The 20,967-nt window shown below is 46.1% G+C and overlaps 1 protein-coding gene across 1 annotated transcript in view; it reads right to left on the bottom strand.

Moving 5' to 3' along the window:
- IGDCC4 (immunoglobulin superfamily DCC subclass member 4) overlaps positions 1 to 20,967 on the bottom strand; it is an 86,876-nt gene that overhangs the window by 55,214 nt on the left and 10,695 nt on the right. Inside the window, exon 2 of the mRNA XM_058033488.1 lies at positions 2,121 to 2,450. Coding sequence (XP_057889471.1) covers positions 2,121 to 2,450 — 330 coding nt within the window. The remainder of the gene's footprint in view (positions 1 to 2,120; positions 2,451 to 20,967) is intronic.

Genomic DNA, 20,967 nt, shown 5'->3' on the forward strand with positions numbered 1-20,967 from the left:
CCCTGGTGGCACACAGGGTGCCAGGGAACACTGGGCAGCGAGCCATATGTTTATCCAGCAAAATGCCAATGAGCTGAATTCCTGGATCATGGTGGAAAGATGGAAATCCTTACACTGTCACAGCCTTCACATGCCATTCAACCTCCACCACTCTAACCTGACTGCTCCAAAAGGCCTCCTCCAGCCTCTGGGCTCACTGCTGCCTGCAGCATCCCCTCCCTGAACTGGGAAGCTGGCAGCCCTTACACAGAGGTGCCAGAGCTGCTCTTGGGGCCCTCAGGGGGAGGAGTGGACTCCCACAAGCCTGAAACACAGCAGATGACACCAAGAGCACCAAACCAGTACTGAGCAAGGGAGGTGCTACAAACACCCAATGCTCCTACTTGTTACTGCAAGACTCAGTGGCACAGACAGCCCCATAGCCCTGCATGGGAACCCCATTCCAGGGAAGGAAAGCACCTGCAAGTCAGAAGGACAAACTCATGGCAGGAATAACACATCCCACCTGCTGAACAGGTTTTCTACTACTGCCCTGTCCTGACTAGCAGTCCCTAAGGCAATCGCACAAAGAATAAGTCCATCCAGCTTTGGACAGACCATGTTCAGTAGCAGGAGAAAAAATGAAAAAAACCCAAGCCTTTACAATCCTCACTTGCTCCAGCTGAATGCTAATGGAGCAAGTGCTTCTGCCCAGCCCTCGGAACAAATCGAAGTGAGAGATGCATTTCATTAATCAATTCCCTCGCTGCTCCCTGCTCAGAAATGGATGGGTTATGGCAGGTGCACATGTGTGCCATGGAAGCTGCATTTTCCCTGTGCAGATGGTAATAAAAGGAGACCTATGAGTACACATAAGGAAAGAGTTCACCTGAAATTTCCCATTTCTGGGACAAACACAGAAGGGCATGGAGAGAGGCATCACCCATTTATGCTCTTCTGGAAAAATCCAGGAGGAGAGAAGGGCAATTTAAGTCAGCCTCCCCATTTCGAGGTGTCTCCACTGCTCTAACTCGTAAGACACCAAACAATAAACCCAGGACCATAAAAGAGACACAGCCCACTGCAACTGGGCAAGAGACACAGTGCACACTTCAACGTAAGTCACCCTAAAAGGGAATAAATATATCCTAACTCAGACTGTCTGGGACTGAGGCAGGAGCACCTAAATAAATCCATCTGGACTAATGACAGCTCCTCCCAAACAATACCTGTGTGCACGATCCCTGACTGCATGCTAAACATTTTCTGAGCAGAAAAAGAGGACGTGTTGCAAAAGTCAAAGATTCTCCCCTCATCTGGCAAAGCTTCACCAGCAATTCTGGTTTCTACAGCACAGTGCTCACAGACTGAAACACTCCCTGGCCAAGCCTGCATGGCCCTGTCTGGGGTACCAGAGCCTAAAAACATCCCAGTGTAAAGGGGATGTCAGGACATTATCTGGGCACCTTCACCCCCCCTCAACTCCTATGGTGTGCCTGTGCAGCTGTTTTTAGCAACATTTAACATACACAAGTCACTGTACTAGAAATAAGTGTTACTGTATTTGCATTATTTTCTAGCCTCACCTATTTGGCAGGTCAAGGAATCATTTATTCGCACTCACTTAAAATAGCCCCCAGGAGCCAAGCCTGAATATAAAGGAATTTTATTCTTGAACTCTGTGCAGAGATTCAGCAGTTCAGATCTTGGAGTGTCCTTCCAAATGCAAACAAAAACTGCCCTGAAGAACCCTTTCTTTCATCTCTTCCATACAAAGAGATATTCACCTCACAAGCTGCCACAGTCATATCCCCCCACAGCCACCTCTCCATGCACAGGGTGCTGCACTCAGGGCTCTGAAGTTCTCTTCAAAAACAAGCACTGTCTTTTGGAAAGAGGAGGGTCCTGTTTTTAATTCATAGCTGATGGCACTTACCTGGGAGAGTTACACAGGATGTTAACAGTGGGATAACAGGAATACACCACTGCTTATTTTGTGGACTATCCCCACTCCTATCTATACATTATTATTATGATTTTATTTCACAGACATTTTATCTCAAGCTCCTGGGGAAGCAGATTTCTGTACAAGTACCAGGAGGGGAAGGAAAGAAAATGAACAAACCCCCCAGAACACTTACTTGAAAATCTGACTGCAGCTATTTGACTGGTGACAGTCCCTAGGGAGGTGTGAGACACGCAGGAGTAGTTGCCCTCAGCACCATCCCTCTCGGGATATTTACTGTCCTTTGCCACAGCCTGGGATGAGATGAAGAGTGATCCATTTGGAAGCACATGGAGATGTTCTTGCTCCACTAATGGAAACCCATTCTTCTTCCAGGTGATATTGATCACTTGCTCAACAGGGGTCAGGTTGCAGTCCAAAACCACCACTTGGTTTGGCTCCAGAATCACCTTTGCAGGACCAGCACTACAGCTCAGCTCCAGAGAATCCCCTTCCGACAGCCTCCCTGCAAAGCAAAGACAGTGTGGCAGTGGGGTTACTTTCCTTGACTGAATCACATCCCAGTTTTACACAGCAAAGGAACCATGGCTGGAGGTACGAGGTGAAATTCAGCCCTGTTGGGAGACCAGCACAGTCCATGACTCCTGTTCACTGCATTCTCCATCCCCCATCCCTATGGCTGTACAACCTGCACCATTTCTGCCATTCTCAATGGGCCCAGCAGCCACCCCTGCTGTCCACACTTGTTTCCATGCTGGATTCAAGCAGAAAGCAGCTGGAAGAAGGTGAAGAGGTGGTAACAGCAAGAGCAAGCACAGAAAATGCAGCACCGTGGCTGGCCATGGCAGGCTCCTCTCTCACTTACACATCAGAGCCTCCTCCAAGGCTGATCAACGCCCACAAGACAATTAAGTGCAAGGAAAAGTATCCAAGCCCCATGTGGCACTGCAATGCCAATGACTACAATCTAGTTAGAGCAGCTGCCCCTCTTACTGGCAGTAAGAGCTCAAGTCCCTGAGAAAGAAGCAACTCCCACTGATGTTCATGTTCTGGGAAACACATTTCAAATGAAAGACAATAAAAGAACAGTTAAAAACATGACCTGCTGTCTCTGAGCATTTTATCCCATACAGGTGAATCCAGAGCAAGAATGGATGGATGCAGTTTCTGCACTAGAAAAGGATATTCCAGTTAGCAGACAGCACCCAGCACATGCCCTTAGGCAACCTTCCTGCTGCAGCCGGGGGCCAGAGCAGTGACCAGCAACAAGCTCAGCTGAACAGATCTTGGTCTGGCTGACTTCCAAACCCACGTACTCGAGGGGGCTCCACCTCTGAAACAATGCTCAGCATTTCCTAAAAGAATATTGCCATTAATAAAATGCATTTGCCGTTAGAGTTCTCCAGAGACACTAAGTCAATGTTAGCTGGCAGCGCTGCTTCCACGCACCAGCAATTTCAATCTCTGCTGTGCTCAAACCATCACCATCCACTCTTTTTATGGCTCTGCTCCAAATTATTTTGTCACTGCTCCAATCAGAAATGTTTCCTGCCTCTATAACAAGTTTATCAACACTGGATATGAACCACATGGCTCCCTGCCCGTCTCCTATCGCAGAAGGCTACAGATTAATTTTATAGGAATTCAAACACCCTATTAAACCTGCTACTACCTACTGCTGATAAAAGGGCTGCACTTTAAAAAGAGTGTGTGTTAAGCATGCAATTAGGGGCAATGACACGCAAAATTACATATGCAGGGAGATGGAATTATTTCAAGGCATGTGCTGGAAACCACAGGTGCCCCTGAAGGAAGGGCCTAACCCTGTCCCCATGCGTGGCCAACTCGGTGCCCGTGGGGATGGGAACTTGTCAGGTTTGTCATTGCTGCTGGGTTGTACAACCACTGAGAACTCGGTGTTGGCCAGCTCTGTCCCTTCAGTGACCAGGAGGCCACACAAGAACCCTGCCTGTTGACTGCCACTGTTATGGGACAGAACAGACCCTCTTCTGTCACCTGCTCTAGGACATCCAGGGGCAATCTCCCAGAGACAAATCCAGCAGGATACAGAGATGCCCATGTCACAGTCAGCACAACAGCCAGGCACTGTACTCCATGACAAAGGGGCAGCCATTGCCAACACAGAGCTACCTGCAAGCTCCTGCATTTAGGGTTTTCCCACATGGATGCTTCCACCATGCTGCTATCTCACACTCTGCAAGGAGAAAGCACAAGCAGAAGCAGCAGACACCCCTGAGCTTCAGTGTGCATACACCACAATGGAATTCCTAGATTTGTCAGCCAGCACAGCCCTGGCAGGTCCAGGTCAAGCAAATGCCACCAAGTGCCCTTCTGTAGGGGCAATTCTGCCCATTCATGTCTCCTAGGGCAGACAGGTCCTTTGAGGATCACAGCAAGGTAAAGAACTCAGTGGTTCCCTGGGAGGATGGATGGTTCCCAGGGGAACACAAGGCTGAAAGGCTGCCCAGGATGTACTGGAAAGACACTGCCTCTGGAAGCCTTTCATGCAAGACAGCAGGTACTAAAAACTTTGTTGGGTAAAGTCTTCGTTCTTTGCCTTTCCTTACATATGTCATCTTTAGAAGCTCCTGTTCATCACTTGGGAAAACAGCCTGTATATCTGTCCTATTTTCTAGTTTCTTCAGACAGCAACTAGAATGGCATTTTGCTGAAAATACTCCTCCTCTTCCAAAGGTGAAGTGCAAGGGGACAGCCAGGAATAGAGAAGGGGCCTGCAGTGCATCTTCCCACATTAAGAAGCAATTATCATCCTCTCAAACTTCAACTCCTTAAAAAGTCAACTCAACCTGCTTGTAGCAGAATAAGAACAGAACACATTTTCCATCACAGAAAAAAAAAGTATTTGCTTTTCAAAACCCTGTGGTGATGTTTCTATATCCCTAAATCATGCAGTTATTTTCCCCAGAGTGAAAATCTACTGGGATCCAAGCTTCTACTTGGTTGGTCAAACATGTGTGACCACCCCTCCTTGTTTATTACTTACACAGCCTGCTGGGAAGGCCTCCAGCTGAGCAAACGAAGTTCCCACCCAATGCCAGACTGCTCTGACCTGTCCCAAATCATCCAGCCCGCCTTCCTGCCCTTTTGGCCCCAAAATACTGCAAGTTTTGGTGACAAGCCATTTGCACATACAGTGGTTGAGCAGCAGGGTCCAGAGTGCAGACTCGGCATTGCAAAAAGCCCCAGTATGACTTTTGTCCCAAGATGCATAAACACTCTGCATAAACTGCATAAACACTCCTTGATTAAGGAAAAAAAAAACCTTCCAGGCTCTGGAAACGTAGGAGGAGGTCTGGTTCAAAACACCCCACTAAATTAGCAAGCCTGACAATGAGATAAAAGCCCCTTCAAGGGAAGGGATCAGAAGAGAGTAAAATTAGTCCAAGTGAGATCAAAGACAAATGAAATCAGGAATGTTAAGTGCTTACAGAAGCTGCTGACTATTTCCAACCTCCATTCTTCATCCTGTAGTGACAGAAATGGACAGGACCCTGGTTAAGCACAGAGCCACGTGCTTGTGCAGCTCACCTCCACTCTCTTACCTGCCAGAGGTGATGCTGTAATGAATGCAGTCAAGGTGGGCTTCCAAGACAGGAGCCAGAAGGGCTTTTTACACATCAGTCCTAGGCAGATGTTCCAGCTACAGACCTGTGCTTTGGAGCCAAACAGCTTTTTGCTTTTGACTCCTGCTGGAAGTAGTTTCAGCTGCTGAGCTATTCCAAGGTGGGCAGTAACAGCTTTCAGATCATAAATGTATGTGCAAGTCCACACTCACATGTAGATACACATGACATACTTGTGCATTCACATACAGAGTTCTGGGGGAATGCAGATGTATTCAAACACAGAGAATGCTCTGGAATGGAGGGTCTTTGATGTAGCAAGTTAAAAGCATTTTGTTCCCATGAAAATTGTATTTTCTGACCCAGGCTCTGCAGGGTTTTTTCACTCTCCCCTGTGTTGCTAACCCCTAGGCTATATTGTGTATAAAAACAGCCCAGGAGAAAATGTTCTTTTTCTCCCATCTATTTCCTCACTTCCATCAGCCATCCATCCACCTCCAGCATCCAGGCCCAGTGAAGTAAATTAAAAAGTCTCCTGTTGAGTGGCATAAAAAAACAGGGCGTTTCAAATGAACAAAGGTCGTCAAATCTTCAAGGCACAAAGCTGTCCTCTGCCCTCCATGGGAGCACAGCCCCTGCCAGCCTGATCCAAGGCAGGCATCTGAAAATCCACATTAAACCAGCCAACAGCCCTTCCCCAGTCGCACATCTCAGCGTCCAGCCAAACCCCACTCCTATTATCTCCTCTCCCCAACATCAAAGGGAGGCAGGAATAGCCCAACGTACCACTGAGTAAAGGGGAAAAAGAACAGATTCTGTTGGGTTTTAATTTCAAATCTATAACTAAGCAGGTGAAGTGTGAGCGAGCAACACAGCAAGGTCTGACAGATTGCTGACAATGCAATTACTTGGGCAGAGGTGAGACCCTCACAGCAGCGTTTTTACATCCAGGACATGCAGTACTCCAAACCCATGGAGTTGGGAGCTTTCACTCCATGACTAAGAACAGCACAAACCCCCACTTGTATCCTTGCACATAAGGCTATTTCCCATCCCTTCCCTGAGGTTTAACCACTTAAATCAAGGTGAAAAAACCTAGACAAGGGAGAAGCTTGTTCTGGTGAAATTTTGGCTATCATTAGTAAACATGTCCTAGAGCTCTGCTACACAGCACAAGCAAATAAAAGGTTACTGTTCAACAGGAGACAAATGGCTTTGTGCAGAGGAGAACAAGTCGTGGTTTAGTAATTACTGTGAAAACAAAACATTCAGGCATAAACCAAAAGGGATTCAGTACACTGGCATATCTGTGTTCCTTTTCTAGCACAGCTGAAATCACCTGATCCACAACTCCTGAGTAAGGCCCATAAGACTGACAGCACATCTCTATCAATTCTATCTTCTCTTCAAGAAACTCATTCACCCGGGGAAAGCCAAAGACATTTAGGCATGCACAAGATCCCAAGGCACAACCACTCCTACAAACCCCAGCCCAGTCAACAATTCCAAGGCTCAGACCTTCACTTCAAGGCAGGGGAGGCCCATCTTTAGCATAGCTGAGTGAGGCCCTGGGAGCAGCTCAAGGACACCCATCCAAAGCAGCCAAACCACTGACAGCCTCCAGTGCCTTCCTGAGAAACCTCTCCAACACTCCCAGCCCAAAACAAAGAGAGCTGAGCCAAGCCAGACAGGACCCATTACGACACAGGCCTTGGGAGATTAATACTTCACAGGGAGCAAAGTACAAGGGTTTCTAATCTGACACACTTCCAGAGCTGACATCACTTCTAGTTCTTGGCAGCCAGAGATTTTCCTGGGGAGCCGCTGTTGTGCTGCAGGTCCCACAGCCTGGAGCCCGGCCAGCATGTTTCCTATTCCACACACATCTGGCCCTTTGAAACTGGCTTGTGCACCTTGCAGAGATCCAGCCAAAGAAAACCTTCCCAGGAGCAAGAAAGTGGCTCAGGCAAGGAGAGCAGAGCACTCGGTCGTCGTGTGTGTTCTGTGGGATATCAGGCAGTAAGAGGAAAGGGCTCCTCTCTCCCCTCCACATCCCACAGGAGGTGGCAGGAATTCAAACTGCATTTGAGCCTCTGCACTGTCGCCTGCCTTAATTTATGTATTTATTTTGGATGTTGAACTCCTGGAACTCAACAGCACAATTAATCTTATTTAATTGGGAGCGAACAGCACTGAAGAAAAGTGAAGTTACTCCTTCCAAAGGGTTTTCCTACCTCTCAGCAAGCCAACTACTGTGCCATTGTTCTGCTTAATGTAACCTTCTGCCGATGCTCTTCAGAGGCTCTTAGGAGCTGTAGAAAATCTTTACGTTCCCATTGTCTAATTCAAAGAGTGACTATACTTCAGTGTGTCCCCATTAAAGCCACACAAAGCTCTCTTTCTTCTTGGAAACTTTATGCATTGACAATTACAAGTCAATAGCTTGGTCTCAGTCCGTTTTTAGGGCAATTGCACTTGGCAAGTGGTGACCCAGAAAGAAATCTGGACGAAGGTCTCCGACAGTCTGCATGCTGGGTGCTCAGCAACACCAGCACTGAAAGCAGAACCGGAGGAGCTCCGGGCTTGGAGCACCCCACTCCCATGATCTCTACAGAATGGGAGGCTGAAAGAGGAGCTGGACACCTAAATCCCCTTGTGCATCACTTGTTCAGCCTCCCCACGGCACAATAAAATAGAAAGCATTCTTCCACCAAACCGTAAGGAGGCCTGTGAGACAGAAGGGTCAAGATCCCTACATTCCCTACTTAGTTACCAGATGTTACTGGAACTTTCCGCCTTGTAATAGCAACAGGAATAAGAAAGTTACACCTTCAACACCCATTAAGCCTCTCTGGAACAGAAGGCTCCTAAAACTAATCTCCAGAGCTGCTGAAAAGACCATTTTATCCACACTTGATATCCAGGCGCAGCAGAGCAGTTCCAGTGCTGAGCAGTGCTCACCAGTGGGAAGCCAACCTTATCCTAATTCTGCATATAAGCAACCTGGATGGTTTATTTAATAATGCAGCATCTCCCACTGCTGCAGGAGTATTTATCCAGCTGGCAGCAAGGGACTCTCAGATCATCCCCTGTCACTAAGCTGATCCCAGCCTTTCATGAGCAGCTGGGTGCCAGCCCGGCACTGCAGGCGGCATGTGGAGAGTGTCCCATTGTCCCCACATCAAGGGGCCGGGGAGGAGGCTGTGCCAAGAGCAACCCCCTCACACCCTGCACACATCCAGCTGCAGCCATGGTGTCTGTACATGTCCTGGACACCCCTCAGCCTGGGCCTGGGTGCACACTGGCACCCCTCAAGTCCTGGCACACATTCAGACCCAGGATGAACACTGGCAGGGAAAGCTGGAGCATGCAACTCTCCCCAATGAACAATGCTGGGCGTGAGCCTCTGGCCTTTGTCCTGTTCAAATCCCCAGTTCAAAACAAAAGAGCAGAAGGGATGGCATGAAAGAAACATCTAACACACGTGCAACACTGTTTATGGGCCATACCTGGAAAGAATGATATCATCTAAAGCTGTAATTACAGTAAGCAGATGTGCTGGTTTGGGCTGGGATTAAGTTTTTCACATGGGGAAGTGAATACCTTTGTGTAAAAATGCAACATACACCAAGGAAAAAGAACAGCTGAGAAGGTCTGCATGGAAGTATTTTTGAAGATGCTCCTAACACTGAAGTCAACTGAAGCTGTTCATTTTAGCTACCCAGACCATGAAAACCAACAACCCACACAGCCCTGGAAACTCCAACCTAGTAAAATGCCAACTGATTTCTAGAAAGGACTAAGTGCTCTCCTGCTTCCACAGAAGCATCAGATTTGCACAAATACCTGTCTACAGATGATGCCTAACAGATAGGAACAAACACCGCACCAGCTCTCAAGATTGAGTTCCTTCTCATTGAGACTGTGTTATTCTGATATATCCCCTGTAACAAATGGTCCAGAAAGATGAAACAAATCAATAGCAGTAATAATTTATTCATTGTGTTGAATTGTCAATGGCAATTATAACAGTAAAGTGCTTGACTTTCACAAAAGTTAAGTGTTCACATTTCTCCCCTCTGACCCCAGAAGGGTTTCTGAAGGCAAAGGAAGCAAAGGAAGCCTAGAATTTCAAAATCCAGATTTGCTAAATTCAGCTTTTATCAGGTCCTCTCCCCAAGGTGTCTCACAGTGGAACAGGGAGAGGTGCCCCATGTAGAGCAATATAAATCTGAGCCTCCCTCGCACTGAAGGATGCTCAAAGTGCCCAAGTGACTTAAACACTAAAATCCCTGAAAGTCTCTCCACAATCCCCACACTGCCTGATCCAGGGAGGACTGAGCTGTTCCTGCTCCTTTCTCAGCCACTCCACACCCACCACACAGAGCACCAAACCTCAGGCTTTGCTCTACCAACATCTCCAAGGCAATGTCCATCTCCTGGCCCTCATCTTCCCCTTCTTAAAAAGGCCAATGAGGAACAGCTGAGATGATCCCAGCAGAAGCTGCTGCAAGCATGGGACACATGGGGAACTCAGGACAGAGCCCTGGGTTTGCATTCAGAGATTTACAGTGTGGAGGCACATTAAAATCACAAGCTTGAACAAGTGCACTGGAACAATAACACATCACAGTCCTGTAATTGGGCCCTGAAATACACTTAGTGAAAAATACAGACCAGCTGCAATGCTGGAAATGCTCCTAATGCAATCCAAGGTAATTATTGGTAACAGACCATCAAACAAGTGCATTAATATGCTCTGATCAGAGAGAGAATCAGATGGACAGTCTGGCATAGCAGCTTGTACCTGCAAATTATGTAAATGATTGGAAAGAGCAAAGCCCCAAAGCCCTAGAAACACTAACTCTAATGAAAGTTATTAAATGCTATTTTTGTTATCTGCTGGTGTTAACATCAGAAGGCCCATTTGCTGCAGTGACTGTAATTGTGCTGCCGAGGGTCCAGGCTGAATAAGCCTGAGATTTGTAGACTAAAACAACTGCCTTGGATTTGCATGATCTCACCAACACCCGTTTAAACACATAATGACTTCCTGCATTTTTCACTGATGTTGGAAAGGAAACCCAGTTATTTTGCTTTGGTGAGATGCACAGGTTCCTGATTTTACTTCATCATACATACACTTTATCTGCAAAGGACACAGAGGAGTCTGAAAGAAGATCTCCTGTTACAACATTACCTATTTTTATACTTCAACTGTTCAATTTAGCATACTTTTAGGATACACTTTCATCTCTTCATGCCTGAGAAAGCTAAAAGTATGCAGTATGATACAAGCTTCAGTATCATCCCTCTTGGGAATAGTCACTTAACCAGATACTAATATTGACAAATAAATACACAAAAATCCTTCACCTGTGGGCTACAGTTTAAGAGTGTTTTGTAGCTCTTTCCCCCGGGTTAATGCCTTCTCATATTCCAAAGATACAAATATAAATACATTAAATTGAAAAATGTTCAGTTTCAACAGTGAATATTTTATCAGTCAAGTTCTCACCACCCAACAGCATTAAAAAAAAAAAAAAAAAGGCAGCATACCCAATGCTAAAGCTTGGGAAAAGCTGAAGAGGAATGAAACAGTGTCCCCACTCCAAGTCCAAATCCAGCAGCCAAACTTCCCAGCTAATACATCCTGTCCTCTCTACCAGACAATTCTTTAGCCTTTGTAACTCAATATTTTACACACAAAATGCAGTGTATAGCTGCGGAGCAAGCAGACAAGAGCCCACCCTGCTTCTCCCTCGTTATAAAGATCTCCAGCTCTACTTCACAATTTCAGAAGAAACACACCACTTGTAATTTTATTTTCTTTTTTCATGTTGCAAGACAGGCAGACTTCCAGCTTTAATGGTGCACCCAAAGACTCATCCACTTCCACTGAGAATCAGGGGCACCTCCATTGAATTTCATGGTCTGGTTCACTGTCCATCTCGCTTCCCAGCTTGTCAGGTGTGTTGCATGTCACCAAGGAGAGCAAGAAAGCTCAGCAGCAAAGGAAGGAGGAAGAGTATGTTACAGAGAAAGGACAGAAGCCCTTTGACTCTGCTCCTGCTTGGGTGTACCAGGCTTGGGTGTGCTTGGAGTGCCAGCTCAGCCCCAGAGCCCCAGCTCGCCCACCCTGGCTCTCTGCAAAGGAGGCAGGAGTGACAGCAGCTGCTGTAATTTATTAGTTGTGTCTGTTCATGCTCACCAACCCTCCCCAGGACGCACCGCTCCGATCGCAGCCAGACGGAAACGGCGAGTGTGACTCCAGGCAGAGGGAAAAACACTTCTCCAGCACGTGTGCCTCCCCTTCACAGGCTCCCCTTCCAGTTGTCTTGCCTGTCATTAAAAGGAACTTACAACCTGCTGCTGAACGATGTACTGTAATCAATACAAACAGCCACAAGATCCCCTGGAAAGCATGTGGGAGCGCTGCTCAGCAGCGACATTCAATGAGTGCAGGATCCCACAGATCAGAGCAGACCCAACTCTCCTGAGTATTTCCACTATTTACACTGAGATCAGAAAATTAAAATGATATTTTACGCTTAATGGTTTGAACAAGACCTGTGAAGTCCTTCTCTCGGTCCCATTTACGACACAAACGCCAATGACAGAGCAGCAGATGGTCAGAAACACTCCCCTAGAATATTCAGGCGATTCAACTTGAATCTGTGCCCAAATCATTTAACTTTAATGGATTCTTTCATTAACAACCAAAGAAAGGGAATATGGTTGCCAGGACATTAAAATCACTTTTTCAATTATACTGTTATAAAATCGAACAAATTAGCTGTAATTCTTAGCTGAAGCTTAAATGGAAGCATGACTTTATGAAAGAAATTAAAATTGATTTGGATTAGTGGGCATCAAGGGCTTTTTAAAAATTAACAAGATTCTTATGACTTCATAGCATGGATGGATTAGCTGGAGGTTTTGCTGCCCTGTGCTTGCTACCTGCCAAAGCATGGCAGCTGGCTTCACAGCATTTGTTACAGCGGGGTTTAATTAGACTGAAGGGAGAGAACACAAGGATTGAAGCTGGAAACAAAGTTCTAGAGAAGGAGGGTGGTGTCTGAATTCACCTTTTGGACCCAGCCCAGCAGAGTCTTGGCAAAACTCAGGGAAATCATAACCTCTAAGCTTTAGCAGGACAAGGTCTATTGGCTGTAGTGCTTAGCTTGGGACAGGCTTACAAAACTGGACTGGATGCCTTACAAACACCAAAAAAAAAAATCAAGCCCAAGATGTCTGCCGTAAAAAACACTTTAAAGAACTTTAATGCAAGCTACTGAAAAAAAAAAAAAAAAAGAAAAAAAAAAAAAAAGAAAGATCCAACATGCCATAAAAACCCAGAGCAGGTAAGGATTAACAATGGGAGCAGCGGTAAGAGCAATTCAAAAAGGAAACAGGAACTGTAATACTGGGCACCAGGATGCAAGCTACCTACAACACAGAGCAATGGGGTCACACTAGGAAGAAAAATGCCCTTTATATTGTAAAATATGAACTTAATGAAAGAGACCTTCAATGAACACAACTCACATTGATCCTAAAGACCAGGAACCCTAAGATGTACTTTAGAGAGCCATCCCCCTGCCAGGGAAGGGAGTGATTTGGAACTGTTGACCAGAAAAAAGAGACTGAAACCAAGCTGGAGACTTTTATACCTGCACTGGACAAAACCTTTTAACATTTATTTATTAAAAAGAAAGAAAAAGGAAAAAAAGGCACTAGTGGGAACAATCCTGTTTTGACCCCTGTGAGCTGGACGGGATGTTCCAGCGCTCAGGCTCCACCCCGAACAGCTCCAGGATGAGGCACTGCTGAGAGCACCTGCCAGCTGGCACAACTGCCCTCTCTGTAAGGTAAATGCAGCAGAACATTTCAAAACCATTTTCATGAAATTTTGCAACACAAAGCACTTTAGATGACTCCCCTTTACGAGTCAGCATTTCATATTTAGTTATTTCTGCTCTTTATTGCAACACAGCGGGTGGCAATTTGCATCAGTAAAAGCTGACTGGAAAAGTTAATCTTTCTTTGGACAATCCTGAATATTACTGCTTTGCCATAATCCTGCTGGTTTGTCACCCTGTATCTGGCTTCCAGATATGCCACAGAGTAATGTTCTCCAATAAATCAAGAGGAGCTTTACCCTTTGAACCAAGCTTTGAATTGTAATCGCTGTGGGTCTCCACGTGCTTGTTAGCAGGTCTTATATTTAAGAAAACAGAAGAACACATTTTAATCCAGAACCTTTCAAGATCCATGTGTCTTTGAGTTCTTTTCATGATTTAAAAATCAGGGCACCCTCTGGTTTTCTGTTAGAACTAATGGCAAGATTTGGCCTAGTAGGGTGGCAACTATGCACACATAACACACACAGCCAAGACCTTTATCTCATCTAGGGCAGCGATCTGAAAAGCCTGGAGTTTGTAAGAAAGGAGACCCCTGGATGAGACTGTCACTGACAGTGATCTCTTTGCAGGGCAAAGCAGAATGGGCTTCACAAACCAATGTTTTAGGCTGAGGGTGATTTTTACTTTTGCACCACTGCAATGGCACAAGAGCAGGCACATCAAATTCAGGGGCTTCTGCTGAATGGCAGCAACTGTCAGGGTAGGGACGGTAATTTCCAGCCAAAAGCATAAGAACTTCCCAACCCAAACTGCCTGACCCCACCAAGCAGCACAGACAGCCACTGTACCTGTGAAATCTGGCCTCCAGGCTGACATTACTGCCACGCAGGAGCAGGTAGAGGAGCTGCCACTTCTCACCACACTGTAGGCATCAGCACCTCTGTCCATGAACTGTGGGTTAGAAGTACCTACAGGGACTTCCGAATATCCATTTTGACTTGTCTACCAGTAGAAGCTTATTATTATCATAATTATTAGTAACAATTATACAACTATTATATATGTTAATATATGTCAACAGAATAAGAATATTAATATATTCTCTACAGGGTATTTCACAGAATTAATGAGATCTCATAATGAGCCTAACCTCTCTGACATCTTGCTGATACTTATTTCTAAGCAAGCTACTAAATTCAGTGTGCATCTGCTTCAGCATTGAACTGGCTTGCAACTCAACCTGATACCCACAGCTGAAAAGGACATGAATGCTGATAAAGGGAGGTTTCTGCCTTGCTGGGGGCAGTGATGGAAGAGGCAGATGTACATTTACTCCTGTTGCCTTTGTTATCAATCTGGTTCCCTCTACTACAGGGAGCTCTGAGCAGCCAAGTCTTAAATCACCCCAGCTCCTGCTGCAGTGAATGGCAGCAGGTCCCCAAGAGCTCTTGGCCATTGACACATCAATTCAAGCACATCACAGGGCTGTCTCTATCTCCAGTCCCAACTCCTCCTCAAGACCTTCAAGGTGAACTCCAGCAAGGCTGAGGCTGCTGCTCACAACGCTGGTTGTTTTCCTAGTGGTGTTAGCTGGCATGAAGGGCTTTGCACCCTCTGACACCTTCCCAGCATGCCCAGGTGCCACAGAAAGGGAAGAAAGCACTCTGCCATGCACTGGGCAAGAAACCACAGGGTAGTCCTACAGTCAGTGAAACGTGCCCTCAGCATCCTCAGAGCCAGACACACTGGCACACCCAGGGGCACACAAGGCACCTCTTGTGTTCATTTGCATCCTACCTCGTGTGTAAGCTGAGATTTGGGAACTAGAGGTAACTCATTTCAGCACCAGATCCTAAAAGCCCTCATTCTCTGGTAGCAAATTCAGCAGTAAAATTCCCACAGAGAGGAGGATTTAGCCCTCCAGAAGTCCAAAACAAAAGCAGCATCTGTGACTCACCCATGAGACCCACAGCAACAACAGTGTAAAAATTACATTCACATGGACTTGATGCTACTCATGGAAAACAACTCTGAAGCCTTTCTGCTGGCAGACCCCACCTCTGAACACTCTTCTTTTGTTCTTTATAGGATATTTGCATGGAAACAAGAGCCCTGTTTCTCAGCTGCTCATCTCGCACTGCTGTCTGCCCTTCCTTAACAGAAGACAGACTTTTCAGAAAGGCTGTTTTCAGGCAAACAGCCTGGAATGACAGAAGAACAGAGCACATGAGCAGCTCCCAGAGCCAGAGTGCCAGTACCAAGCCAGGGATACCCCCTGTGCACAGCCTCCCACCCTTTTGGTGATGAAAGCTGCTGGGTACATGGGAACAGTTCACTGGGAGATCTTCAAAGCATCTTCCATGGAAAACAAGTCTCTTATTTCCAGACCATGCTGAGAAAGTCCAGTTGTGTGGGATGCAACATCAATCACCAGTCAGGAAAAGTCCTGCTAACCCAAGTTACCCCCAAACTCAGCACTGACATGTGTCACCATCAATATGAGACCTAGGCTCCTTCAAAAAAACCAACCCAACAGTAATGGCAGGTTCAGATTCTGTCCTTGCCCCTGAATCTTCCAGTAATTTTTGCTCTTTTGTAAGAATATTATTGTTGTTCCAGTGGGGTTGCCTATGTGGAAAGTCTAACCAAAGAAGGGGGGAAGCTGACGGCGACCTGCTCCGTGTATCTAACTCGGAGTGTGAGCCAGACAGCGCTGTCAAAGGGCAAAGAATACACTCTGGAAACAAAACCTCTTTGTTCCTCTAATTTTGTTCCAGTTAAGTCAGTTCAGCTGTTCCATATAACCAGTCAAAAACATTCAGCATTTCCCAAAGTATTTTAAGACTTCAAAGTTGTAGGTTTTATTTTGACAGTTTTAAAGCGCATAGCTTTTTTTTTTCTTTACAGATTTTTTTGCATTAAAAACAAGGCTGTTTAATAAATTAAGCTTTACAACAACCACTGCCACTCTGCTTTTATCATGGCTTCAATTAAAATATTGTTTCTTGAAGACAGCTAACGGCTTCTGAGAAAAAAAAAATTAGGGTGTTTCACTGAGAATATTTTCAATAGACTCAATCTGTTAAAACTTGTGATTAAAACCAAACTCCAAGTAGGGCAGGCTCAAAACCAGGGGGTTTAAAGCTGTCCAAGTTGCTGGTATGAACTCAAAACTTCATAGCCTTAAATGAGCATACCTAAAAAGTAAATTCTTCAACACCCAACAATGGAATATTTAGGAAAAAGTGATCTCTCCAACATTCACTGATTAGGAAAATGTAGGAAAAACACTGTTTAGAGCAGTGCCTGGCAGCTCCGCAGAGATGGGAGTTCATCAGGAGCAGGTTGTTCAGAACAAAACCTTTCTACATGACCCAGGCAACAGATCTGACCTTTACATCTACAAAAAACAGTCAGCCCACCACTGAACTCATTACTGGGGGAGATCTGCCCCTCAAACCCATTTTTTTTTTTTCAGTCTCAGGGCCAAACCTGTTCTGACACCGATTGCCTCCTGCCAGGAAAGTGCTGGAACAGCTCAGGGACAAGACCTGTACTGAAACCAAACCTGTCTGAACTCTCCCCGCGTAACCCGAGCCTGACACAGCCGTGCTGACATTGTCACCACAGCGAACAGGAGCCCGGCAAGCAAACCAAGGACTCGTGTCTTCAAAAGCAAACAAAAGAGCGTTAGAAAAACTAATTAGCTGTTTGTGCTCGCTGCTGCTCCTCTCTGCAAAGCTGTAACCACAGCGAGTACATCTCTGAGGGCTTCTCAACAGCAGCTCTGGGCTGGGCCAGCTTCACGGTGCCAGCAGCAAAGGCCCTAATCCCACAGTTTTGAGGTCAAAGCTCCACTCGCACAGTTCACAGTACAGCCCACAACCAGCTGTGTCAGCACAACTGAGAAAGCAGGATCAAGCAGCCGTGGGGACGAAGCTTTTAAGCCTGCGATGCTGCCAAATGCTTCGTATCACAGCCCTGCCTATTTGCATTTCTGCCTTGGGCCCCATCTGTAGCTTCCCATCCATGTAAAAGCTGTCCCCAGGGAGAAGAAAGGGTACTGTCCATTTGTTCAACACATCTCAAGTGCATCCAGCTTCAAATGAAATAGGTGGTAAAACTCTTTTCCATGCAGTTCTGACTGTCTTGTTGTCTGGGGGCAGGGAAGACCAGAAATGGAAGTAGCTGGTCCAGTGGTTTGGATCAGTCAGCTCCAGGCACCAGTGCAGCCCCCAAGCCATCCCAGCCTTCCATGCCAGTACCACATCCTCACCATCAGAAACACACACACTTAATTTTTTACTCATTTCCACTTCAGATAAAAAATCCTACAAAGTAGGTCTCCAAATGCAGTATCAGTTAAATCACTTTGCAATAACACACAGGAATATCTTTAAAATATGGTTGCATCCTGTTACAGAAGTCTTAATGAGCCATATTTTTAGCCCAGGAATAACCCGAAAACCAGCAGAGACACACTGCAGCACTAAAACTATGTCACTGTAAAGCTATTTCCTTACAAGCCACGGCTCTCTTTGCACAGATAATTTCATCCAAGAGCCCAAGTAAGCTGTTACAAAGTTTTCCAGCAGGCACATGTGTAGAGCAGCCAGAAATAAACCTAATCTACCAGGCAAAAGTTGAGAACCAGGAGAAAGAAAGGAATAAACAAGAAAGAAAAAAGAAGGAATGAACAGAGGAGATGGGTCCCTTTCAACACACGTGTCTCAGCAGAGGTCACTGCAATGACTGGGAGCTGGAGAAGGGCCAGGGCACCATGCATGCATCTGTCACCCAGGCTCCAGGCAGGCATCCTCACACACAAGGGAACTGCAGGGCTGGAGAAAGCAGGAGCTCCAGCTGAGACCACCCAGCCTCTCGTGCCTCACACTCAGTACCTGCAGTGACAGAGTGACTGACACAGCCACAGCTGGCACAGCTGCACGAGGGAGCACACACATGTGCACCATCATCACATCCAGAGGTGACAGACACATGGAACACAGAGGCAAGGCCAGGCATCCAGCACCCCAACTTGCTCAAGCTTCATGTGAGAAGCAAGGAGCAGATGAGGTCCAAACAGGATCCAGACATGACAGTGGCAGGCACTGCAAGGACATTTCTGCTCATGCCCAGGGGTTTGAAGAATTCAGCAGCACCCAAAGCTCATTCCCAAAGCCCTGGCCTGAACACTGCACTGCCTGGGAGTCCCGCATGGCTTGTGACCTCAGACAGGCCTGAGGAGAGGCCCCGACACAGCCCCCATCACCCAAGGTTCTGGGGAGAATGCATCCTCTCCCATTCCCTCTACAAAGAAAACAAGTTACAAAGACGCCCCAAGCAAATGCTGGTGGGTGATACCCTGTCTAACTCAGAGGGACATTGTGACACACTGGTGGCTCTCAGGCTCTGGAGAGAAACTCTGAATTGCTTCTCTGGAAGCTGCACCTTCCCTGATCCTGGAAGAAAGCTAGGCTAAGGGAATACCCATATACTCCATATCCCCTTAATATGAGGAAAAGAAAAATCTAAAATGGGCTTGTCCTCTGAATCAGCTCCAAAGCTATCTCAGAAAAGCCACGATATGTCCCAGCAGCCCAAACCACTCCTATTTGTTACAGAATAATAAAGCCATTACTACTGAGCAATCACACTATTACACTGTTGTTTTACATGGCTATAATTTAACAGCTCTTCACTGTTTGCTTTAGAAAATCTGTTCTTGAAAGGTCTATAAAATTATGAACTCTTGCTCCAGTTTGAAAACATAGGCATGAGAAGGGATTTCTGTTTTCTAATAAATCCCATACCCCTACTAGTAAACACCAGCTTATAAGAAACATCTTTTGTTTATTGAAAGTAAATAGCATGTGGACATTTTAAACAAAAAGAAGGTGGGAGGCGGAGGGGGACAGACAGATTATGTTTTTCACTTTCATTTTGCCTTGTGTCTAAACAAACAGTTCCTAACAGCTTTGTTTTCCAAACCAACTTTCTCCCAGCTGCTATCTGGAACCACAGAAAGGGAAAGCAATACTCAAGATGTACAAGGATTACTTGACTTTGCACACTCGTTTTACTCAGCAATCAGTGCTCTGGCCACACAAGCCACAGGGAGAGTTGCTAGGAATAAGCAGGAGCCTTGGGGAGACGGGTTGGCTTCACAACAGATCAGTACTGGGAGGGCTCACTCACACCCTCACACCATGCCAGGGGGAAGCAGCATTTTGCCAAGCTTTTGTGACAGGTCCCAGTTTTGCCACAGGAACCGATCTGCTGCCTTCCACTGAGCCACAACCACACAGAAACTTGGAAGATGACTCTGAACAACAGCTCAGGGAGGAGGTCAGAGAAAACAGCTCTTACAGACCCCTCAGGGACAGCTACTGTAGCATCTGAAAACAAACTAACACCCTGATCCTTTTTAGCCATGGTTTTTACTGTTTCCATTAGGTACAGGAAGCACAGAGATACTGACCCAAAAAGACACAAGAAATTATACCAGGATGGAGCATACGCTAAGGTTTCTGAATTTTTCATCATCTTCAAGATCAAAGATATTAATCTTCAAAGATCTTTCTCATCCCTCTGCCTTCAACTGATGATCAAGGCACCAAATATTCCCACACTCCTTTTTCTTGCCTTCTTGCTACACAGTTTAGTGTTACTTAGACCACGTCTACCTCACAAGTTCCTTGCCCACAAGAGATGTAGCAACACTTCACTAAAGTTGCAGGGTGGGAATAGCTAGAGTTAATATTTTGATTCGTTTCACTCCAACAGCAGAAAATTCTTTGTATCCAGGCATAAATACAGAGCCATGACTCTAAGAGAGTCTCAGAAATTATGTGCAAATACATGGCTCTATCACAGCCCTCACACACCACTGAAACTTGCTATATTTAACCCACCACTTTCTTAATTACACATCATGCCACAACCAAGCAGTCCCTCCATAGACAATGGTCCAGCCCCTTCTGAGTGGGACCTTCATGAACATTACCCAAAAAAGGCATTTGAAGGGCCTCAGATGGAGTCCAGAAGGTGGTAACTCCTCACTTATGCCTCATTCACCCCATCCAGGTCGTGCAGGAAAGCACCTGTTCAGCTGGGAATGTGCAGGCAGCCCAAGCACAGCTGCCACAACAGCAAAGTCCCCCTGACAGCACAGGGATTTTACTGCTACTCACAGTGCAAAGGAGATAATTAGGTCAGAAATCTTCAAAGCCCTACCACTGCCATGGGTAATGAGATTTTGCAGTTCACCTGAAAATAAAAATGGAAGGAGGAGGGCAGGTAAAGCTCCTTCTCTACCAACAGCCTGAAGTCTAGCTGTGAAGCCATCAGGAAACAGCTTAGTCCAGCTTCCATCAAGAAGAGGTCCCTCCTAGCAGCTGGGAAGTCAGTGCATGAAGACAACACTTAAAAAAGAGAAGAATTCGTATGGGAAAACCAGGGGCACAACAGACTTGCCAATAAAACACAAGGTACAAGCAGACAAACTGCTGCATTTTAATCAGTGACAGGCCTCTTATCTTGCTGTGTGATG

The sequence above is a fragment of the Melospiza georgiana genome, chromosome 13, assembly GCF_028018845.1.
Source record: "Melospiza georgiana isolate bMelGeo1 chromosome 13, bMelGeo1.pri, whole genome shotgun sequence".
In the NCBI taxonomy this organism is placed as follows: Eukaryota; Metazoa; Chordata; class Aves; order Passeriformes; family Passerellidae; genus Melospiza; species Melospiza georgiana.